The sequence below is a fragment of the Anopheles stephensi genome, chromosome 2 (genome assembly GCF_013141755.1).
Source record: "Anopheles stephensi strain Indian chromosome 2, UCI_ANSTEP_V1.0, whole genome shotgun sequence".
Lineage (NCBI taxonomy): Eukaryota > Metazoa > Arthropoda > Insecta > Diptera > Culicidae > Anopheles > Anopheles stephensi.
Genome location: NC_050202.1, coordinates 41,150,519 through 41,176,120, shown reverse-complemented (window position 1 = coordinate 41,176,120; position 25,602 = coordinate 41,150,519). Strand labels below are relative to the sequence as shown.

Here is a 25,602-nt window from a genome sequence, read left to right as displayed (position 1 = left end):
CTCCCCCGCGTGTTGTGGATTTTGTTGGGTTGTAATTCTGCAAGCTTCGGCCGACAGACAGCGTTCGAGGAGCGTGCTGGTGTGTCTCTTACATCTACCAAGCGCAGTATGTATGTATACACAGCGAGACCTTGTTTTGGAGCAAAACAGTCGGTGCAAGAAGTGCAAACGGAACGGTCAAACGTGCCGACGTTTGCAGTTTTCTTTAGCGCCGTTTCGTATCGCGTCGTCACGTTGAATCAAGTCGGATCTGTGGGGTTTTTCCTAAGCTAGGTTGCAGCGGTCAGTGTTCCCTTTTAGAAAGCAGCTACTCCTCAAGGGTGGTTTGAACGTTTGACATCATCTTCGATATGATGGTATCTCAATTACACAGAGTATATGCATACAATCGCCACAGTCGTCGCAGCTTCTCGAGTGTTTCGTTCGAAGACCTTAAGATACGAGTTCGAATTGTCCAAGTGTCTCACAGATAAGTTTGCTATTGTCTTTCCCCTAGCAGCGTGCGTGTGTGTTTGTTGCTCTAATCTCCTTAAACAGTGTGCAATACAAATAGCAAGTGACAGTGTCCTACTGCACCACGAAAAGCTTCGAGGCAAAGAAGAGTGCTCGCGGTGTTTTCGGCTAATCTCCAGAACGGTGCCATAATTGTCCGCACGAAATAAGATGGCAGCAGTAGCAAGCACGGTACAGGAAATGAATGATAGTGTAAGTGGTGGGATGGTAGGAACGGCCAAATCGTCGTCCACAGCAACAGTGCCAATCATTACGCTTCCGGGAGTGTTTCGAAGACGCATCGAGAATCTGAAGCACAATAGTGAGTGTGAAAATGATGAGCAGCGCCACAACCAGACGCTACCGTCGTTTGCCGACGCCAAGATGGCCGCCTCCGATTCCGGCGTGTTCCTTTCGATGCAGGACATCGATCGTGATCCACCGGGTAGTGGAACTGGCAGTATTATTGGCATGTCCCGCCTGGTGTCAAACGGAGGTGGCAGCTCTGGTGCTCGCTCCAAGGAGCCTACGCCTCGGTTGGACCGCGATCGTTGTACGACGCTGGAAGCGAATAATATCGGTGGCAAAGCAGCGGAACGTGAACTGCAGCGAAAGGTCGTGCAGGAAGAGGAAGACGAGCCCAGGGATGGGAACGATAACGGTGTAGATAACGACGATGAGGAGGAAGTCGGCATAACGATGCGACTGGGTAAGAAGAAGCCAGAGCTGCGACTGATGAAGGATCGCACCTGCCAGAGCCTGCCGGACGTGAACAGTCCACGACCGAAAGCGCTACCGAAGGTAGTGACCGCCTGTGATAGCACCGACACGGATGGGTTCGGTGAGGCCGATGACGACGACGAAGACGACAACGAGAGCGACGTCAATCAACTATCCGCACCGGTACGACCTAGTGATACGGGTGGCACATCGGCAATGGCTCCAATAGTGGAGCAGCCGACCGGGAGTGGCAGCAGTGGTGAGGAAGATACTGTCACTGCCGCCACTGCTACCGTGATTCTCCCTGCTCCGAGCAATCCGCTAGTGGGGCCACAGCTTCCCGCACCTGGGCCGCCGCCACTTGACCCGAACGTGCTGCAAGTGTTCGCCATCGATCCCAAACTAATCAACAAGTACGATGGATTAGAGCAAACGCTTTACTACATCGACGAAAACGGCAGTCCCAAGATTCGCGAGAAGTACGCCCTCCAGCGCCAGTTGGCCGAAGAGAAGCGGCAACGCAAGCAGCAGAAGAAGCTCGAGCGAGCGGCCAAGTACGGTGGTTCGCTTGACGGAGAGCCACCGGTGCAGTGTTCCTGCTTCAGCTTTAGCCGATTGTCCCGCAAACTCAAGGAGATGTGTAAGTTGACCCTATACCTTCGATCAAGTTGATCCTCGTCGCCGCACACCACGGGTGACGACGGTGTTTAATTAAATATTTGCGCTTAGCACTAAATACTAGAGCAGCGACCGACCGTTCGCGTTGGGAACGTCCGTAATGTGTCCCCTACGCCTCGGCGATAAGAGCTCCCGTGTCAGGTGTTGTGCTAGTGTGAGGCTTCTTTTATTTAATTGTTTTGTTTACTTTCGTCATCAGGAAGCAATTATCAACTGCTTCAATCCTTATCGCACATGGCATTTTTGTTTGGCAAAAGCACGAGGATTAAAACGCGACGCGGTTGTGTTTTTCGAATAGGAAATACTCGTGTCATCGGGTGGAGGGTGTGACCGCGCCCCTCAACAGATATTAAGTCTGCGCTTGATAATTTGCTTCACAAACTTTGGGACGATTTGGTACTTTGTACTTTGGTACTTTGTCTTGCGTGGATTATTTTAAGAACTTTTAGTATAAATTTAGATGCATTAATCATACTGAAATTGGTAACTGGTAGCAATCGTTCGCAGCGCTACTCGTTATTTCCTTCGTGTAATGAGCTGTGTTATATTTAATGAGCACGTTGCACTCGTTGATCCTTCTCTCAGTCGAGGAATCATTTCCAGTACTACCGGGTAACCGATGGGGTGGGATGTGGTAGTACACTTACTCTAGCAAAGGTTTTTTGAAAGTCAATCCACACTTTATTGACGTCAGGTAAATGCGCAAACTGATTAATGTGCAAATAAGCATGTAGGAAGAGTGCGGGAGAGACACTCAGCGAACGATTGGTCTTACCGCGTTCGTGTCGTTTGTGAATTGTAAGGCAAATAGTGTAAACGTCTACGTTCTCTTACACACAACTGGTATTTTTTTAACAACCCAAGACATAAAGACGGTTGTGTGGTTCGATTGAAGAGCGCGTGTAGTAAAATGGTGATTTATGTCCACTTGAGCTATTTTATCGCCTTCCTCAGTGGGAATGTTCATTTAGAACGATTGATTTCTATTTTCTGTTAAGAGGAAGTATTGAGAAGTCTTAAAACGAGTGGGTCGTTAAGAATGCAGTTGATCTTCGCAATAGTTAACAAACCTTGGATCATCAATTTGCAAGGAAAGGCAAATTAAAATTCGAACTAAACAGCGGGGAGGCATAACCCGTCAGGCTTAGTTATCACTTTATTTCCCACACGAATGCTACTAATTATCGCGTGTCGTGCGGGTAAACAGTGACAGTTTTCTGAATTCTTCCCTTTATTTAGAATTTATTTTTCGAACCTCAAATATTAAACTGTTTGATGCATGACATTGAACGGGTCTGCATTACTTACCCCTAACGCATGAGGCACAGGGAGCCTTGAAAGTGAGACCATGTACCGCTGCAAAACCCGTTCCAATACTATACGGAACTCAATTGCTGCTAGCAGCCTTTACCATTGGACCGCTCTTGCCCACCTATGTATATGGATCGCTTGTAGGAGACGTAAACCGATCGTCTAGTAACGGACAGACACGATCAGCTTATTCGTGGATCGTTCCCCCTAGTACGTATATGTGCTAGGTTTAAGGGAAACGAAACGGAAACACCAGTCACAAGATCACACACGCATCATCTAGTCTTACGTCGTCTAGTTGCAACTTCCGCAAACAAATGTATTGCTCACTTCCCGGCTCTACTTTTTTCGCATTGAACGCAATTCCGTCGGTGTCAACTTTGGTCATGATCAAAACGAGCCACTTCCGGCAGTCGCAAAAAGGTCGTTTAGAAATGGAATGTAGCTGTAAAATGACTGATTATTCTACGCCGCACACTAGCCCACTAATCCTGATGTTGGAGGAATGTCGATATTACGCATGGGACATGACTTGTTCCAAGTGGTGGTGGTTGTTTTTCACGTTTAGCGCCCACCTTTGCGCCAAGCGGATGCTTTTGCGTGTTTGGAGTTTGTTCCCGTGCGACATGTGCTCAGATTAGCCGAACACAGGGGATCACAGAAAGTCTCATTCTCACTTGTTTTTGCGTCGAATAATTCTTCCTTCCTTCCAAGGTGGGAATGGTAAACAAACAGCAATGTGCTAGATAGAGCTGGCCCTCCGTCATCAGCATCATCATCCGTCGTCGCCATCACCGAACTCCGTTGATAGTGTGCCGTCCTGGTACGGTTTCGTAAACACGCAGCAAGGTTCAGGGCAAAAGCTGCGGGCGAAGATAATGAACGTTCTGGCTGGCTGGTAAGATGTTTGTTGCCAGACACACATAATCAGCTATTTGACTGAACTCCGCTCTCGTAGCTTCGGTGTCAAGGAGAGATAGCGGCGCCCTGTGCGTTCCTGGACACTAGCACCTGATGCGCGATTTGCCCGATGCTGCCGTAACCACACTTTGCTGGAGTGATTTACTCTTAGACGGGTCGTACTTTTTTTATTCATTATTTCAACAAACGCCGGCTCGTGAATGATCTCTAATCAATGAAACTGCAGTCGCACGATTTTCCTATAAATATGAAATTCCTATCGTATAAATGCAATCCCTCCTTACTTTGCAGAAAATAGCTCGCGATTGCACCTTCCGAACTTGCAACTAGCAAAATCACGCGATGGCGCGGACTTTATCACGCAAGTCAATCGTGCGTTACACGGTTAGCAACGACTTGACCCGTGATTTCTCCATTAGCTCTGTCTCTTTGTTGAATAGTGATGATGGCTTATCTATCAAGCAGCGTAATAAAACAATAAATAATGATTCACAAAAATTAACCGCTACCGTTAGCCGCGGCCCCGCACAAATTTATCAACTGCGACTGGCTTTATTTGGCGGAGGCTCGTCATTGGCGTGATAAGGAGGGGGCACAAGGGGGTTTTCTCGCACTGTTGTTAGACATCGGTTGCAATGCTTATCGGCGTCGTTCACAAATTCCCATGTTATGTTGTGGGTTAGTAACAAAAATCGTTGTTTGTTTTGGTAAAATAGAAAACCAAATTGTAATCCTTTCCCTTTCGCACACGATCTCGCGACTGTTCTGATTACAAAACATTGAACATTTTGGAAGAAAGAGTCAGAAAAAATCCTATGGAATATTAAGCGCTCACGCTTCGCCCTCTTTGCAATAAATATATTTTGATGTGGTCGGACTGTTCGGATTCGCGATAACCTGCCGCTACTTGGGCAGATAACCTTCGATCAAGCACAGTTTGGTATTGCAGTGCAAGTCATATATTATAGCAATATATTTAGAACAAGGATGGGAGCCATAACAGATCATGATGAGTGTAGAGGTTTCTGCAATGGTTCAGCCAGCATATGTCCCTGGTTGATGATCGTAGAACTTTCGTGCCAGGATCTTAGCCTAACGCTAGCGATAATAACGCTCCACTAATTACTGACCCACTTTAGGCCACCAATTATCACGATCAAACATTATTTCTAGAAGAAACAATCATCACATGGGATGTATCTTATCAGTGTCACTACTAATTGTGAATATCAGTTGTAATGAATAGGCCAGATATCGATGCATTTTATTGCGAGGGAGTTTTAAATTGTGTAATGAGATAACGATTGTCCATAAATGATTTAGATCCACACGGTTATTGCCAATCTGCGTCAGTGACGGAATGTAATCGCTAATTGTAGAATTTGATGACGGTGGCGGCATTGACATCCTTCCTTTTGGTGTATCTTCTCTACCGACTTGAGCCGGTAAAAACTGGTTTATCTATCGACTGTGTAATCTAAAAGAAAAAGGTTTCAAATTGTTGTCTTTATGTCACATGTTGCACTGTTCCAGTAAGCAGAGTATCAGTAGAGTCCGCGTCAGGAATTAAACTTGTATTATCTGGAAAGAACTGCTAATGAGCTACTGCTCTGCTTTAACTCAACTGTATCCTTTTTGGATGGCGACGATCAGTTAAATACCGTGACAGATTGATCAATTTCCAACGGTAGAGAGACAGCCAATATTGTCCATTTTTTTTACAGAACTTGTGCCAGTTTGCCACGCAAAACCATGACCACAAAAAGCAAGTGAATATGAAAATAGGCTAATGTGCTCGGCCTAATATCAATTTCATTTTCCAACCTAGAAAAGTGCTGGCTTAGAAGTGGTTGATCAATACTAATTCTATTGACCTGATTGAGCAGTTGCCAACTATAGCTATAACCTTTTCTAGAAATTAAATCCTACATTTTCTAGCCTTTCGGGGATTTGATTTTCATTTATGTTACAATGGTTCACTATATTCACTCAAAGTTCATAACTCTATTTTGTTCATCATAGCTGGTGACTTCCCTGGCTCCTTACCATGAGTTGCGATAATTGTTCTAATCGATTACTTTTGCTTTTTCCGGCGATAGAAATTCTAACTTTACACGAATGGCCGTGACGGTAAGGACGACGACCACGACGGGGCACCCAATTTAGCCCCAGATACGGCGAACCCATTTTGGATAAATTATGCAAAGTTCCACCCCCACAGCCATGGAGCACATAGCACACACACACACACACACAAGTGGTTAACGCCATCATCGCCGTCATATCACGACAGGAGCGCGCGCTTTGCGTCACTACTACTCATGTGCAGTAAAAATATGAGCCAATCGATTTGTGCCTTTTAAAAAAAATGGCCATATAAAAGAAAGCCATTCCGTTCTGTTTTGCTTTCAATAATAATGGGCGGCAAAGTGTGAATGCCCCCGCGAATGATTCACATCTGGCGGTTGTGTATGGTCAATGCTGCTTCTGGGAAACCCTGTAGCAAAACCATGTCTAAGCAATCAAAGTAGGCGAATTTCTTAAAGCTTAGCTACGAGAATGGTTATTTACCAGTAGGCTGCGAGCTACTAAAAATAGACTCGTAAAAGTTGTAGCAAACTTTTGGCCGCTGTAATTGTAATAGAACCGTCAAACGTAAACCATAAAATGTTGGCGGGTGTGTAAATCATCGGCAGATCGAAATTTCCCTCTCCAATGGTGGGCAATGGTGGTCAGTGGAAAATCTTCCAACTTTGTGTCCATGGTGGAACGCTGTGAGTCAATGCACCTGTCAAGATCCTTCTTAGAGGAACTGCTATAAAACGTGTCGTTGAGTGTATTGCTGTTAAGCTTAGTTTTTTTTTTTTGAATAATTTGTGTAACTTTTGCCGCCAATAAGAGCGTAATAAACTTGAAAAGCGCATGGAATGCAATATACGGCAAAAAGCTACCACCAGAATCGGTAGTTCGGCAAAAAATGCAGTGTAGAATTCATTCTCCACCTGGTTTCTGTCGGAGAATATCACCGCTAGTGCGCGCACATCTAGCGATAGTTTACGCTAGCAGTCCTTGCAGGACGCCTGGAATCATATTGCTAATCGAATTTCCATTCTCTCTTTTTCTCCCTCCCGCCACAGGTAAGGACGGTTCCAAAGTGACGACGGTTGTAGCTACACCCGGACAAGGTCCAGATAGACCACAGGAAGTATCATACACAGATACTAAGATAATTGGCAATGGAAGCTTCGGCGTCGTCTTCCAGGCGAAACTCTGTGATACGGGCGAGCTGGTCGCCATCAAGAAGGTGTTACAGGACAAACGATTTAAGGTAAGTAAATGGAGACGGAAGGCTAGACAGAGAGAGCCCACCCAACCAACCCGCTGGTTGGTAGCCGTACATACCTCACTAACACACGGAGCGCTACATATTGAATGCAGTAAGGTATGGAAGGGCGTTGCTAATATGACTATCATTAGGATGTTATTAGCAGCAATTGCGACAGTTGGGGGTAATAGCGACAGGAATTCAATTATGCTACCTTGGGCAGTAGTAGTTGTACTTTGCGTGCGTATGTGTTTGGTATTGTTTAATGGCGAGGCAGTAGTACACACAGCTGCAAGTTTACACTTGTTCATTTCCGGCTGGCATATAGCGCGCGCTCTCGGCACTGGTTTTGTTGTTATGGGATGTTAATTAGGAGTCTCGACAGGATGCCCTCGATGCATCATTCATTCGCCGACCAATGTTTGTGTGTGGGTATGCAAGCGCAAGGTGTTGCAGTTTAGCGGCTCCATGTAAATTAACGATTGCACACATCGTCGGGATCCTTGAGCTTGAGCTACTTTTTACGCGGCTCTGTCAGAAGAGTGGTGGAGAATGGCTAGCAAAACCCCCACAAAACAGTGGGAAGTACATTCAGAAGAAGCCTCGGAAAATCACACGATTGCAGTAGAGTTAATGTTTTTATTTTCGAAAAGAAGCGATTTAACTTGTAAAATTCATAAGAAGTAGCAGTTGTAGCAGTATGATGAGGATGTTGAAGGTATCGATATCTTGGTTACTGATGACTCAGTCAATACGCTAATGAAGCTGAATCACGACCCTCCTTCTACATGTCGCGCAGACAAACAATATTTTCGTGACAAAAACAATTCAGCAAGCAATCGTGTCGTGTCGATGATCATCATCCCAATATTATCATCGTCAACTTTTTTATTCAAATGTCGCTTCTAGGCCAAGCAATCAGAAACGAATGCGTAAATACACTAGCAGCACCGTACTCGATCGTTTCGGTACCAACCGGTGCTTACGGGGTGCTTACGCTATTAAAGTCGTCGTCACTCTATAGCCACATGCACATGTCATGCAATTCAAATTGTGGAACGGTTTTATGTCTTACTTATTCCACTTGCCGCCGCCGTGTAAAAGCGCTTCAAAAACCGCTTCGAAGCGGATAAGTTCCCGGCAACACAAAAACCGTTTTACTTCGATTGAAGTTGTAATAACTCCGCCGAACGGACGGACGGTCGGGGCCCATGCAAAGCGTTATCGGAAGTCTCATTTCCTTCTTCTTCTTCTTCATTGGTACTACAACCTCGAGAGGTTTCGGCCTGCCGTTTCTGGCTTTCTGTGACTTTATTTTACCCGTAGCAAAGTAGTCAGCCCTGTATACGGGGAGGCGGTCTGGATGGGATTTGAACCCCAGTCCTGCCGTGTGTAGACCGGCGCCGTTATCGCCTCGGCCACCGGACCGCACTTCATTTTTGTCCTTGCTTAATTCTCCACACCGTTTATCGATTGGGAGCAATGTGGAGGTGTGTGTGTGTGAGTGAGTTTGTGCGTGCATTGACCAGCGCTACCGGAAAGGAATAACCGTTGTTAGCGGCTGGTGCCTGTGTCAAGGTTTTACCCACCACAGTCGAAAGGTGAATTTTATCAATTGGTTTTGATACTATTGAGATGGACTAGTTGAGTTGTGTTAAGAACTTGGAGCGTTGGTTTGTTAAATTGGATGGTAAAATGCGGCCTCGCCGTTGCAGTAAGTAAAATTGGATTGTTATACCCGAAGCTCGTCACAATCATGGCACCGGTTTTACCATGCGTGAAAAATAAGGATTATTGATTAACTTCACAGAAAGTGGCGGCACGCAAACAAGCTGTTTTTTTATTTGTTTGCTTGTTATTTTCGCCCTTTGCTAATCGTCCATCTGTCGGAGTGTGAGCACGTATTAATTATTCACTCCTTGGGATATTTTTTTTCTTCGTTGTGTCCTTCAGTTTCCTTCAGACATTCCTACCTAACACACCCACTCTCACACACAAGAACATTCGTACTTATGATACTGATGGGCACATTTGTCTCTTCCTATTTCTTCCAGAACCGTGAACTACAGATCATGCGACGACTAGAACACTGTAACATCGTTAAGCTAAAGTACTTCTTCTACTCCAGTGGCGAAAAGGTATGTATCATGCGGCGGCACACGGGACATCACCCGTGTATCATCTACCAACGCCGGGCAGGTGTCAAGCTCTGTTGGCTTATAGAGTATTTGCCACCTTTTAGCATCCAACAGTAGTTGCTGCTCATGTATCTCACGGCTCATTTGTTATCATGCTCTCCAACGGTGTTCCATTCTGCGGAAAGGTGGGCTTGAACTTTTCCCGTACGATTGAAACCCATTATCTTTTGCAACCATGCATCATACTATAATTTTGCGGCTATTTTCGACGCTTAGAGACATCGTCAAAACGTCATTAAATTCGGTGGTGTATCACAAGCACCCTATCTCGCTGCGGCTATAAGTTCTTCAGAATAAAATGTTGGCAAAAAATGAGACACCTTACGGTATCAGAAAAGTATTGATGTTTAAATTTGCGTTCCAGTTCCACGGCCAGATTTTTAGCTGGCTAGTAGTAGATCAATGAGTTTGTTATGAAAGTAAATGTAAGTTCGTCGTTAGTATAGTTAGTATAGTTCTATTTTCTCTTTCTTTCCTTTGTTTATATTATATCTAAGGAACTGGTTGGTTAGTTGAAGTAAACGGTTCTTGAGCAAGACGTTGATTCTTCAAATTATGATTGAAATTTGGAGGGTTATCTAAATAAAAGAGTTGAGAGAGCTCAAAATGCAACGGAACCGGATTTCAGTTAGGTCTGGAATCTGTTCTTCGATGTTGTTCAAATACAAGATTAATATTTTCAAGTGAGGCTCTTCTGGTTTTAGCCCATTATTGCTTGAAACATCATTGCTTGAGCTAGAATAGTATTTAAATGTTTCAGTCCCGAAATGCCTGATAAATTTCTACTCATCATCATTCAAGTCCAGAAATCATCAGGAATATTCCAAGTTCATCTGGAAAACACTTAATATCTCAATCTTAACTTATATTATAAATAACGTGGACCATGTTTTAAAGGATAGTTCTTATTCCCGGTATACTACTACACAATTAGGTCACAATTACATTAACGCAATGCCATTCACTACACACAGAAATCGTTTTAACACATAACACAATTATTTATCCTTTTACATCTTTTCTTGCGCGTATAGTTTACTGCATAGCAGTTGCCTGTAGTTATTGTGTAGCTTTGCAATCCACTAGAGAAGTTCTTCGTCGCCCTCGATGTTTAAGCTAAACCCAAGGATGGCATTTTAGTGTCTCCGCACATGATCAATTTCGTATTAATCTACTCTCTTTTCTTTTTTTATTTATTTCAAACTTGTTCTAACACAAAACCAACATCTAATCGCCCATTATTACTATCAAACCGTCGTGCTATTTGATTCGAATAAAAAACACAACAACAACCACACGGACATTTGAATTTTCAAAACAATTTGATCAAATAATGTTTCATCGCTCATCGCGCGGAACTGTACTGTTTATCGCCATCCATCGTTCATAATACGCACCATCATTATTTCGCAAAACCCCATAACACACACACATTCTACAGCGTGATGATTTTCCCTTGGACATGGGACTATTCGCCGGTGCCTTGCAGTCGCAGGTAGAGAGACAAATGCGAAATTCGTATGAACGAATGTGAAAAACAAACGAATGTGCGCGCACACACGCTAGCTGCTAGCTAAGCTCCCTGCAATGAAATGCAGCTGCAACGGAGTGCTAGTGTTGTGATTTCCCCTCGTTCCACCCTACCCCCCCACCCCGTTGTATATGATCTCCGTGCGCGCTTATGTGTGGCAATTATTGGACGTTTAATAAGCATAACTCTTACCTTTCCCATCCACCCATTTCCGTCGATTGATACCCCGGTGCTGCTCTCTCTCTCTCCCACGAGCATAAGGATCGCTTTAGTTGAAAACATTTCTTTCAGATAAGCTTTTACATACAATTACACACGTATCCACACACACACACAAACATGGCAGAAATGCTTTTCACTCTTGATTGAGCCCTCATGTGGAATGTAGTGATGCTACTGAAAATCAAACACAAAACATTTCGGCCAAGCAACACAACCCAAGTCATCCGATCTCCTTTCCACGTTCGCTAATGAGTTAGTGTTTGTGTGAGTGTGCGTGTGTGTTTTTGTGATTTTGTTCATGCAATTCCCTCTTGGTTATGTTTATTTGATTTGTAAAAATGCACCACCCCGTACGGCTATCGCACGCGTGTGCGCGCCGGTGTGTTAGTGTTCCTTATCACCACACATGGTTGGTTTTTCGCAGCCATTTTTAATCGCCAGATTCATTTGTTTTGCGTGGTTTATTTCTTTTTTTCCCTTAAAATTTCTGTTTTGTTTTTCTTAAACACCGTAAACCATAGCGGCGGCCCTGTTTTCGCATTTCGTCTTAACCGTTGTGCCGATACTGGGACAACCACCACGATACATACATGTGTCGTCCCCACCGAAGTCTTAAGTGAACAAATGAAACGCTTGTTTGGCGACCGTTATCAAGCGAGGAGCGAGGACTAGTGTGTGTGTCTGTTTTTGAATGTGTGAATAATATTGTATAAAAATTGCATATGTATGGGGCCATTATACGCAGTGGGCCCAAATGGAAGATTTTTACCCTTAACCTGGACCAATTTCACCAGGACCTGCCTGCACGAACATTTTTACAAACTCCAAACTGACTGTTTGGTAGTTGTTTGTACAAATGGTTTTGTCTGTTACATCCATTTGTCTCGTGCGCACATCATGTGGGTCTTGACAGTGTAGCTCACGCATCCATGGTGTGTTGAAGAAAACATGGAATTAGACGGTGTGCCATACGTCTATCTAACCGGTTCAAACAGGATCAATTTTTTGGTATATTTTTTGTACACCTGTTTCATGGAGATTCATGGAAAGAGTATGTCGAGTTCCTCCAGAACTACCTCCAGCAGTGCTCCTCTTCCACGCACTGATTATTAGTGACTCTGTAGATTTCACAAATTTAAGGCTAATATTGTTGTTACATTGCAACATGTGGGTTTACACACAGTACACGCTTTTGCTAATTCGGTAATAATCGCAGTTTCACAGTGTGAAGTTGTTAATTTGTTCAAGAGTCGTTTGCTACTAATGATTGAAGAATAATAATCTGCTCTAATGGAACTTTACTGCTTGCAGTGCATTCTTACATCTCCACTAATTGTATAACTTTTCTTGGTTTTCTCCCCCCACAGAAAGACGAAGTTTATCTGAACTTAGTGCTCGAATATATCCCAGAAACGGTTTATAAAGTCGCCCGTCACTATGCTAAGAACAAATTAACGATACCTATCAACTATATCCGAGTAAGTTGAAAGAGAAAAGCGGATGAGAGGACAGCGTGATGTGTCACCATCGTCATCATCATCGGTTACTGACCTGTGCGTTTGTTTGTTTATCTTCTTTTTTCCCCGCCCGTGCTTGCTTCCGGTTCCGATGGCAGATTTACATGTATCAATTATTCAGAAGTCTTGCTTACATCCATTCGCTCGGTATCTGCCACCGTGACATCAAACCACAGAACCTGCTGCTCAACCCGGAGACGGCAGTCCTGAAGCTGTGCGACTTTGGCAGCGCCAAGCAGCTGCTGGACGGTGAACCGAATGTGTCGTACATTTGCTCCAGATATTACCGAGCTCCGGAGTTGATATTCGGCGCCATCAATTACACCACCAAGATCGGTAAGCACGGTCGTGCAATAGACGGCGATGCAAAGCCTGATTACTAACCATATGCTCTGTCTTCTCATTTCATGCACAATCAGACGTTTGGAGTGCGGGATGCGTGCTAGCAGAGCTGCTGCTTGGACAACCGATCTTCCCGGGCGATTCGGGCGTCGACCAGCTGGTGGAAATCATCAAGGTTCTTGGCACTCCGACACGAGAACAGATCAAAGAGATGAATCCCAACTACACGGAGTTCAAATTCCCGCAGATCAAAAGTCATCCATGGCAAAAGGTACGATGGATATGGGTGGTTCGTTTATCAGCAGCACAAACCCCTTCTAGGACACGCTGCGCCCTTCCCCGTGCCCAAATTCAGCATTATTGCGAGTGACATAGTGTCCCCTGTGGTGTAGCGCGTGTAGAAGAAGCAATGTTGTTGTTGTTCTCCACAACATTTGATCACAACAAAAAAATTGTTTCTTCATTTTTCGCCCTTTTTCCACGGCAGTATGAAATATTAATTTTATTCACATCCTCCAAAAGCTTTTAGCATACATTTATTCCTTCTTGCTCCGGATTTCTAATAGTTTTTCACTCAACCATGATTACCCTCGTTGCACAACCGTTCCCTCCCGCGCTTTTATCCATGGCGCCAAATGTGTGATGTGTTTGTGTTCAAAATTGGTGACGAACCAACTGCTTTCCTAGTTTCTAGATAAGCCGTTTAAGGAAAAAAGAACTGCCAATACCGAACCATCAACAGTTACCACGGAACAGAAATCATTTTCCGTACGATTCGCTTCGACTCATTTCAGTTAATGCTAGAGCGAATGTCTTTCCCTACCACGACCAAGACCGACCACCAACGTATTAGAGTAAGAACATGGAAGATTGTTGTCGAAAATAAGAAAAGGAACGAACTTACCGCTAGCCTACCGTTTTTTTTTCTACTTCTTCTTACTATACTTACGCGCAGTTCGGCCACTACCCACAACACCCCTAAAACACCCAGTACTCAAGCCACCAGTACAACCCACTACCTACATTCCACCAAATTCGTAGCAAATAGACACGTAGAATCATTCTTGTTCATTCCTTGCAAGAGGATGTTTAGGAAAGGATTAGCTTATTTGGACATAAATTGATAAGTAATGCCCGATTTGCCATTTGATTTTCTATCCAACAAATGCAATTTCGAGTGAGCGCTTTCAGACTACAACAAAACATACAACTTTCGTCAAACAGCAGTAAGGACATCCTAATTGCACACACGGCTAGACACGTGGCTACAAAGCGGAAAGATAGTGTATCTACGTTTTAACATGTGTTGATTTGCTGGTCTTTCTACTCTCTGTTTTTCTTTGTTGTAATACGATTTTCCCCTTTTTCCGTTATCCGTTTTGTATCTTTTGTGCGATGTTGTAGCAGACATCGCTTTCGAAACAAGTGCTTTGATTTGATGATGGTGATGATAGTAATGCAGTTGGTGGAATTGTCTTACACACGCACAGAAACACGTATACACACGCACACACAGACGCACACGCGCGCACATACATGCAATACCAACCCTATTCTCTACTAAATGCAGTGTTTCGGTTTGACCTCTGGTAACGTTTGAAAGTCTGCCAATGTGTTGTTACTTATCTACGTTTTGTTTTGTTTTTGTTCTGTTTCATCTGTCTAAGCTAGTGCTTCTACCCGTTTATCCGGATGATATCAACCCATTCCTATTCTTGCTTTCTTTTGGGGTGTTAAACTTTTAACATTACAGCACCTTCAAAAGTACGTTGCAGCACAACACATTTAAGTTCATTTGCGTCGATTCGACGTTTCACTGTGACGGGAAAGCAGCAACCAACCATTCGAATCTGCTTGTAGGTCATCATTCCGAGAATCATTATTATCTCGCTTGCTCTATGACTTTTACTTTCATCCGCCATTCACCGCGACGCGTCATGGGCTAGAATAATGGTTGTTGAAGTTTAATAACCACATCGAACGCACTGATAGATTCCTGGCTCCTCTATATCATGCACCTGTGTCTACCGTACCATGTGATCTGTATGAGTCGAATCGAGTCGCTTGATCAAACCGTTAATACTTTTTTACACTCCGAGTGACCAATGTTTTTCCCTAGTCTAGCTAGTCTGCTTCAAAGTTGCTCATATGCAAGTGCTGCACTGGCATCACGGATATCATACTTGCAAGGAGCTGGAAACATTGATAACTAAGATTGGACCGCGAAATAAAACTGCTTCATGTATCTCAATACATTCAATTTTGTTCGAATCCTGCATTCGAGAAATTCCCGGGCAACCGGACAATTTTACTGGGACCTGGATTCCTTTGTCTCAGACGATAAATGGACAGTTTTGTCTTAGGCAATGTTTGGCATAACAATATCCATCATGTTCAGAATCGTTGGATAAAGTCTCAGGTGTCCTTGTCAGTGCCAGCTGTTATTAAAGATTCGTATGTTGTGGTACTGTCTAAATGGAGGCCGGAATTAATCCCCAATTAGACGTTGTCGGAATCGGAAGATAGAATATGACCCACTATTTTAACAACAAATTTTGCTCAAAAATAGAGCAGATTGATCCTCGATTGCAGTTCTCCGGTTCAATTTAAATGATATATACAAGACGTTCCGAGAACAGGAATGGTGGTAAATACGTTATTGATTCAAATCCTTGTCGGCGGGCTACAATAGAGAGCTTTGCGTGCCATATGGTCGGAGACCTCTACTCTAGTGCCTCTACAAATCTATGTGCCATCCATGCGATGAGTACAGTTCCTAGTCCGCATTAGCATCATGTTTCACGGTTTGTGCTACTATTACCATGTCCTTACGAAATCGTTCGCTAGCACATCTTCACAACATTCCTAACGTTTTACGCGAGCTGTCGTTTCCTTTGTGGTTTCTTCACTACCATTACCTTTGTTTTGTCCGGTGCGCCCTCGGATAACGAATGTCGTGCTGTTCCTATTCATCGGTTTTGTTCACGTCTAATTCTGCCGTTTGCTAATTCGTGGCGCCTTCTTCTGTGAAAGTTATCTCACCTCGTTTGGCCCTAGCGTGTCTTAACGTGTGTTCTGTTTTATTTGTTGTTTTCACCTGCTAGTCACACACGCTCTGTTGGGACTGCGCGGCGCGCGCAATGCAATGCGTTTTTGACCGATCGCACTCACTCACCACTACTTACTCGGACTAACACAAACCTTTTCTATTTGTTCTTCTTTTCTTCACTGTATTCTGTCGTAAAGGTGTTCCGGACACGCACCCCACCGGAAGCAATTGCACTGGTTTCCCGCCTGCTGGAGTACACACCGGGCACGAGAATCACGCCGATGCAGGCTTGCGCCCATCCGTTCTTCAACGAACTGCGGGAAGGCAGCAAGTACCTACCGAATGGTCGCGAGTTTCCGCCATTATTCAACTTCACCGAGCAAGGTAATGCGGTGCGCCAGGGCTGGGCTTTGTCGTTGGCATAGTCTTTATTTGGACGGGACAGATTAATGGAATAAATGATTTTGCGTTGCGTTGTTGCAGAGCTTGCCATTCAGCCGAGTCTGAACCTGATTCTGAGGCCCAGAAACCAAAACGAGGCAGCATCAAAGGCTGGCCAGTCGTCGAGCGGTTCGATGGAAGGTGGCAGCGGAAGCAGTGGCAATGGCGGCGCCGGTGTCGGCAGTTCGTCTGGCAGCGGTGTCGGCGGTAGCGGCGTCGGAGCTGGCGCCAGTAGCACGAGCGATCCGACCAACCTGGCGCAGCAATCGTGCAGTGGTGCAGCCGGTGGTGCCAGCGGTAGCGGCGTCGGATCGGATGACATGACTGCCGCCAGTGGGGGCGATGCGAACACCTGCCAGCCTACGGCAGCCACCTCCTCGATGGGTTAGCTTTAATCGTGTACGTTTCGATCATCCAACACAACAGCGAGCAGCGACGGTAGGCGAAACCCTGCAGGCGCACCCGCTATGCTGCGGACGGCAAAGTTAGAAAGCAAAGAATATTAGTCCCGAGAGAAAAACGCCTCCGCGGAAGGGAGATGTCCACAAGCAGAAAGAGCCGCCGGTAGAACAGGGGGCACGCAAAATCAATGAAAAGTGAACAGAAAATTAATAATAGTAAATAAAATTGTGTGCGCGCGGCGTAGCAGTGTGCGTAGGCAGGCAGGCTCTAGGATGATATGGGACGATATGAAACAAGCAAGAAAGCATCCAACATTCGGCCTGTGTTGTCGGACATGGAAGACGATAGGGAAGCAGGACTCTAGTGTGCAAACCGAAGAGACAGGAAGAAAGGATACCGCGCACTCAACACGACACGGGATAACGCAATGTGTGTGTGTGTGCGCGCAGAGGAGTAATATGTGTGTGTGTAAAAGTTTAATGTTAAAATTATTTTTAATTATTATTTAAAGGAAATCGTATCCTCGGGTTGGAATACAATTAATGTATCGATCGCCGAGCAGAAGAGAGAGTGAGGAAAAACCGATGTGTGAAGCAAACAAACTGGAGAATCGTTCGTAATGGTGTCCGACGAAAACAAACAGAACAAACAGGTCGAAGAGCAATGTGGTTTGTGTAGTCAAAAAAGAAAAATGCTTCGAGCGATCGCGTTTTGTTTCGTTGCAAAATTGTTTATACCTTTTCACCCCTTTTTTTACCTTCGAATCAGTCTTCAGCGATGTTTTAGAGCCAGTAGTAGAGGAAAGGAGGCGGCAGCAGAAAACAAAGGAGTGTGTGTAAAACCATATGAAACAGGTCTATTTGGCGATCGGCAATGGAGTGTAGTGTGGATTAGTGGTTGAAACAAATGAAAACAGAATTACCTCTGTTCTAGAAAAGCGTAAGCCAGCCACTCGTTCGTACACACCGAATAAAACCAATTTAAACATAACAATCAAGAAGACGACTACCACAACGGCTGCTGCTGCTGCTGCTGCAACACGCTCACCGCCTTTTGAGAGCTGAGTTTCGAACTGAATGACGCGCGCGACGTGTATTGCATTGCGATGAATTGTAAGTACATTTATTCGCAACAGATAGAGGAGAATATCTACGAAATCAAACCATAGGGCGCCCTCCCTCCCTCTGTATCTGTCTGCAAAAGGATATGGGAAAAAGTTTAATAAGGAATCATTTCCCACCCCCCTTTGCACCACTGTTGTAAAACCTCAACCTTCAGTGTAATGTCTTCTGGTCGAGCTGTCTGTCCGGAAGAATTGATTTGCAAGAGCTATGGTTATAGCTATAGCTATAGATTTATGTTAGATTTATGCTTAACACGATAGTCAAATGCTGCTCACTAGCAAGAGCAGCGGGGGTTCAGGACTTGATTCTAAATAGTAAGCCTGGAATCGTCTACGAAAGTCACCGGAAATAGCCCTTATCACACAGCCTATCACACAAACACAAGCATACTTTCAAAGATACGATACGCGGGGAGACGTTCCGTTTCAATCACAGATAGGCGCAACCTAGACAGAGGTTAGCAGAGAGCTCCTTTTTGTTTGTTTGTTCGCTCTTGCACTTCGGTTTGCTGAAAGTGGCGAAATATTTAATTTTGTAGAGCATTATTGTTCTGATCCACAACAGCGGCGTGTTTAAACGAAAGCGAGAGTCCTTTCACATAATAAACCAATATTCTAAGCCACAACAACCATGTGTGTGTGCGTGTTCGTGCGTGCGGGGAGCGCCAGTAGGAAGAATAAAGTATATAAAGTATATATATAGCTAAAATCATACCAACGCAGAAGCAACCAAGAAAGAATGCTACAACTCCTCGGAGTGTTTTGCAAACAGATGTGCAATGAAGGGCAATCTTTTGGCCGGTTTTTGTTGTTCTAGTTGTGTTTTACTTTTCGCAAAGGTTTGTCCCTCGTAGGTAAAGGGAGGATTGGATTGCACGAGAGGGTGGGGCGAATACAAATACCCTCAAGCAGATGGAAGTCTCCCTGCCCGGACTGAAACGAGAAATAGAGTAAAAGGCATTACAATCGTCTCCCCGCACACACACCAACATGGTCCTTGTACATTACAATAGCGCTTACACGCTTTACTGGTCATGAAGTCATTCGCTGCATCATGGGAATGATTTCGCAAGGCTAACGACAGCGTGTTGTGGTCGGAGATTTGGTTTTTAACCGGTAAGACAAATCATTAACACACACACGGGCACGGCATGAGATCGGATGCGTATTGTGGTTGATGTGTTTGTATCAAGCGACAGAGAAAGATTTAATCATTGTATAAAGCGACTCTACTCAATAGTCTCTCCCGTCGGAACATATGTAATACCGTAGATAAGCTGCCAGTGAGTGCTGTGCGGCACAAAACTGTAGCAAAACCCCCACGACACATCAATACCGAATTGAGTGTGTGTGTGTCAGTGTGCATTGTTAATGGCTGTTTGTCTCTTATATTTTTCACGTGTCTTGTACAGAGGAAGCGGAAAAGGGCGTTTTCCGGTGAATGATTCCTTTCTTTTTGTTTCTTTGTTTGTGACTCGTGGGTTCTCGCGGGAAGAAGGGTATGGGGAAGACCAGTTTGCTAAACAAGGCCGTGAACGGGCGCGAAAGATTAAAATTGATTTTTCATTGCTGGACAGAAGACAGTTAGATGGTAAATATAGACAACGGTAACTGGACAGAACATATGGCATATAAATATATAAATAAATACAAAAGGTGAGATAGCGGAAACACACATAAACAGACACACGTAAGTGGTGGAAGAAATGCTGCCAGCGTAGGGCGGCAACATGAGAAAGTGTTTGCAGATCGATGGGACACAGTATATGTTTAATCAAAGCTGATAAATTATGATTTTAAATGGAAGAAAATTAAAGAAAAATACACACAAACACATCCGTAAGCTGAGGCGACGATGGGAGCAGTAAAACAAAGTAAAACAAAAGAAAAAAAGAAACACTTACATACTAGAGAGAAAGAGAGATAAAACACAGTAAGACGTATATGAGTAAAATCTTTGTAGTATATATATATATAAATATATATAAATATAATTAATAAAAATGGCAAGGAAAATATACATACCACAGCTATAAGAGTAATTTAACGGCATCAGCCGCGAATTCATTAGCGGCAAAGTTGATGTGGAAATCTGGTTGAATTATTAATATATTTCACTCTTGACGCATGCTAAGTAAACAGAGCGAAAGAGAGAGAGAGAGAGACCGGGGCTAAATAATGTATGATTTTTTATGTTTTTGGGGTCGTATGTGTTCTGGACTTCTTCGGCCCAGAGGCTCTTCAAGCAAGTTGGTTCTCAATCGTTGCCCCACGGTGGCAATAAATGCGGTTTAATCTTCCGTGTCCGTGCAGTTCGAGTGTTTAGGGAAGTGTTTCGTTTTGTTTCGTTTGTTTCGTTCGAGCCCCCGGTTGGAGTGGCAATAAAAATCGGACAGTAACACGATAAAGATTGCAAAAGATTTTTATTTATAGACCTATATTAGTCACCTCTATTGCTCTTATTTAAATAATGCAATCCAACAAATTAGAAAGCAGAACATAACACGATTAGAGCAAAGAAAACAAAAAGAAAACAAAACAAAACACAAACTAGGGGGAGAAACAAGATGGTAAAAAATCAGCTATAACATTTCACTTATACTCACAAGAACGTTTAATAGTAATCAACCACTCTCAACTAGCAAAAGACTTGATAAAAGAGACATGGGAATGATGTGCGAGGTGCAAAAAAATTGTAGCATAATTTTCCGAGCAAATCAGAGACGAGATCAGCCGGGACGGACGAGTACGCAGTGCTGGCATATAGCATATAGCAGGAACTAAATGGAACACAAAACACTTTGCAACACATAAGCATGAAAATGATGCCACTTAACACACGCAAACACGAATAGTCTGTTTCCCAAATGTTATAGTAAAAACCCACACAAACACACAAGTTTAGCACACTACGGAAAAGCAAAAACGCAAAGGAGAACACCAAATTTGGGAGTAAAATTTGCCGTTAAATTATCCTCTAACACACACATACACAAACACAATATAACACAAGTTCTTAGTACGTTCTCTAGCAGAGTATGTAAGTGAAAAGAAGGCACCTTTCGAAGGACTAATGGAACTTTTTGCAATCCTAATACCATACCAGTCATGTCTCCCCACACTTTTTATGTCCAGGCAAAGCGAAACAGCAGCAAAACACAGAAATGCAACAGTTGTGTGCAAACCATATTAAAAAAAGTGCATTGTTAGAAACAAACAAAACGAAGAAAAGTTGAAAAATAAATTGAAAAAGTGACGAATAAAATTGAAAACGAGAAAAAAGGAAAAGCAAAGAAAAGAAAACCACTCAAAGATAAAGATGTAAGTAAAATCTATACAATGCTATACAAAAACCAACAAACAAACAAACAAACAAAACCCCCTATGATATACTCCTTTAGATTCAATCTACTACACTGTGTCTGTGTAGGCGCGTGTAGAGATGTTCGAATTGGTGGAGTTGCATAAAAGAGTGTTTTTTTTATATATACTTTTGTTCTGAATATGTTTTTTTATCTCTAAGCCAATGGTGGTGATCATAGGGTACGGTTCGTAGTATCCTTTATATATGTGTGTGTTTTCTAAGTTTGTTTATTTGTTGTCGCTCTTTTCATTTATTTAATATTCATTTTTAAAGAAAATGTTGAGAAAAGGGCTTGTTTCTTTTGTTTATTTGCTAAAGTCTTAATTTTTATTGTAATTTAGTGAACCTCAATTGTTTGTTGTTTATATGTGCGTCCAGGTCCGTAAAGCCGAATTTTATTCCGATACAAATTAGAGAAAAAACAAGGACAAAAAGCACTTGTGGCACTTGTGGGGTGTGTTTCGTAGGGAAAACAATATTAATACGGATCGCTCTTATCATAATCATATCCTGCTGCTGGAATGGATATACATACATATATACATGTAGTTCGGTAGCGGAACAATGGAGCAAGAGAAGGATTTTATATTTTCCTTTCGAACAGTCGAGATATCTATATACCAGCACCGAATGTCCGTCGTACGTACGGTGTGTCTTTCCGATCTCAGTAGCATAGACCATTAGTAGCAGTTGGAAGAAAGACACGCCAAAGCCCCACGTTACGCGTAACCGAATGGAGAAGAAATGATCAAACCCAAATAAAAGAAGGGTCCCCAACAACAGCAAGACGAGTTCTTGCTCCAAGTAGTAAAATCTATTGTTCAACCGAAAGGCGGAACACACGCACACTGAGAGCTGTTTGTTAATGTACGAGCATAGTAAGATACATGCACCACACAGACACACCACCAGAACACACACACAATACAATGAAGTTCGAACGATATTACGGATTATGCTACAAAGGGAAAAACAGAAACAATAGCTTAGCACCAAAATCCTTGTAGCCACGTGTTGTTAGCGGTAACGGTGTTGATTGTGTGTATGTGTGTGTGTGTGTTGTTTTGGTACAAGTGTGGTACCGCGTTTTGCTGTTAGTTTGATTTTGAAATTTCGAAAGGAATTCAATTAAAAAATACAAAGGACAACAACACACGCGCAAACGCACGCACACATAAAACACTATCCGGATTACTAGATTGTAGAAGGCGCACCCTGTGAACAACGTGGTAAAGCAGTGCTTAGTGTAGATCAGAAGAAGCAAAGGAGCGAGACAGAAGAGTACGATCTCGTTTCCATACTTACACAAAATGTGGATGTGTGTAGTAGGCAATGGTGCAAATATGCCGATGTATGAGTTGAATATAAATAGTAGGAAAATAGCATCCATAAAGCAGTGCAAGCAGTGTATCACAATCAGCAAAACCAAAAAACAAGGAAAATCACTCAAACGCACGCACACCCTTCTAACAAAAATAGTATACTTGTGTTTGTGTATTGAAGAAAAGGAGAATAGTAATAGCCGGCCGTGAGTCCTTTCGATCAGGCGAACAGTGAATGAACCATAACCAGAGATCAGAGTGTGCTTGAGTCTCATCTCGGCTACTAATGCTGACTTGAGGTACTTAAAGCCATCTCTTACTAAAATAGCGACTAAACGCTCTGCTACTAAGGAAGGAAACAATAGCGGATGTCCTTTTCCATGCTACAGGCACTCATCACTCATACACGCGCAGGCACTCACACACAAGCAAACTATAACAATGAAAGGAATTTGCAGTTCAAATACAATAGCTAAAGAAAATTCATTCTAACGAGCGTGAGCCAGGACGAAAAACAGATAGCAAACTGAAAGCTGTTGCTATGGTTTTCCCGGTTGGTTTTTCGCTTCACTATTTAACAAAGGAGCTTTGATGATGGTATTAACCTTTCCTTCTATTTCTCTCTCTCTTTCCCTCGCTCGAATAGAGTTGCGAGTTGCGAATTTTATCAGTAGAAAAGAGTGATGTTTTGGCAAAAATCAAACAGTTGTTGTTATTTTTACACACATACACACTCCCATACAACAGTTGATAATCGCAGTGTGCGTGTGCCTGTCCTGTGAGTGCTTGTTAACGCGCATGTATCTTTGTGGTTGTTTAGTTTCATCTTCTTCTCTCTAGCAACAGTAGCGTTTAAATGGCTTCTTCCTCTAGCTGAAGAAGGCGAAGAAAACGAAGAAACAGCCAGAGAAAAAAGTAAAAAAAAGTTCTAAAAAACCATCTAAAAGTAAAAAGGACCAGAACAGTAAAATGAAAAACAAAACAAAGCAAAAAACGCTCAAACCGCACGTGGAAAGCGAAGCAAAAAAAAAAACAAAAAAGAAAAATTTAAATTTGTAGCAGTAGCGGTTAAACACACTGTGAAGGTCGATTGCGTTTGGTGGGTTTTTTTTAGTTTTTAGTTAACTAAAGGGAGAAAAAAACAGACAAAATAAGGTAGCACCGAGCTGAGAGAAAAAAAAAAACAAAAAAAAACTACTTAAAACAATGAAAAACCCAAACAAAAGTATGTATGCGAAATCTTCTGTTAGATATGATCGTCAGACACGTACAGTCACACAAACACTTTTATATATATAAAAACTAAGTTTCCAGTTTTCCGTACCCAGTAAAAACAAACAGCTCTTTTTGTGTAAGAATTGAACGGTGAGATTTACGGTGAGAACAAAACCGAAACGAAAAAACAAAAGAAAAAAGGAACAATATAGAAAGGAACAGTAAGTTTGTTCATTTCCTCCAAACTCACTTCTACAACCGCTCCATTACTCTTCTTGAATCGGTTTATTTTTATACATTTACCTCTACCGGAACTTGATTCAAGCTAGTAAAATGACTAAGTAAATGAATGAATGATAGAGAGACCGGTACTAGAACCAGTATCTAAGTACAACACGCACGCACGCATTATTTGGGTTACGAGCGAATGGGGGAAAAGTGTGGGATGGAGAATGGGAAACAGAGGAAGCAAAAGACCCGATTGCGAAACAGCAAACAAACACCCAGAAAAGTCGAAAAAAGCAAATGGGAAAATGGGAAAAAAGGGAAGAATGCATGAAGAATAAAACAGATAAGCAAATAAACGATTCATTATGCAAGTTGAGATGAAGAGGAGCAAAGATGATGCCGCTCGGAACAAAACGCATCGATCGAACATCGTACGATAGTGGCTAACAATGGGAAAGGGACTAGTGGAAGGGACGGGTGGAAAACCAGGGTTATGAGGGTTGAAGGTGAACGGCAAAAAAGGGTGAAAAACAAAGGGCGAGCGTGAATCAGTTTTGTAAAAACGTGTATGTTTGTTATAGCTTATAGTAAAGTCGAAGAAAGAGAAACGATAGTGCGTATATGTGGTTCAAGGGCAGAAAAAGGTCATCCGACTGGTGATGTCTGGTGCGTTGGTGTGATCTACTAACATTCTAGGTCCGCCAAGCACTCGCAGCATCGTCGAGGAGTATGTCGGTGATCGGTGAAGAAGGATTCGAAGAACAAAAGGGAATAAACGAACAGTATCGCTATTAACAAGATAGGAATGGACTTAAGGTAATATGGCATTGAGCGTAACAGATAATTGCAATAAATGTTATAACGAAAAAACTGTAAATGACAAATTTCAACCACTAACACGGTGATCCTTGTTTTATGCTTTCCTTTTTTATTTCTTTCTGTTTTGCAGTTGTTCCATGTGGTAAGTGTTTATGAAGATGTGGCGATAGAATACGACGTACCGAGATCTGCATTAAGCAGTGCCATTTGAACAGCTTCCGTCAGATTGCCAGGTATGTGTGTTACTGATTCCCACTTACATCAGACATCAGAGATACCAAGTGTGCTAAACTGATAGAACATAGCCAAGGTGGAAATCTCGTTTGAGATTAAGGTGCTTCTTAAAGTTTGCACCCGAAACCGGATATTCTAAAACTGTTAT

The 25,602-nt window shown here is 43.0% G+C and overlaps 1 protein-coding gene across 4 annotated transcripts in view; it reads left to right on the top strand.

Annotated features, from left to right (window-relative positions):
- The window catches only part of LOC118506332 (glycogen synthase kinase-3 beta), a 46,474-nt gene extending 21,203 nt beyond the window's left edge, over positions 1–25,271 (top strand). Inside the window, exons 2-10 of one of the 4 annotated variants that reach the window (XM_036043303.1) lie at positions 500–1,852; positions 7,260–7,450; positions 9,502–9,585; positions 11,087–11,140; positions 12,766–12,876; positions 13,014–13,251; positions 13,335–13,528; positions 16,504–16,690; positions 16,790–25,271. In XM_036043303.1, the coding sequence (XP_035899196.1) occupies positions 664–1,852; positions 7,260–7,450; positions 9,502–9,585; positions 11,087–11,140; positions 12,766–12,876; positions 13,014–13,251; positions 13,335–13,528; positions 16,504–16,690; positions 16,790–17,136 (2,595 nt within the window). In that variant the 5' untranslated portion in view covers positions 500–663 and the 3' untranslated portion in view covers positions 17,137–25,271. Of the gene's footprint in view, positions 1–496; positions 1,853–7,259; positions 7,451–9,501; positions 9,586–11,086; positions 11,141–12,765; positions 12,877–13,013; positions 13,252–13,334; positions 13,529–16,503; positions 16,691–16,789 lie in introns of all 4 variants that reach the window. The other 3 variants (XM_036043302.1, XM_036043305.1, XM_036043304.1) reach the window with 3 other exon arrangements.
- Positions 25,272–25,602: the final 331 nt, after the last annotated feature.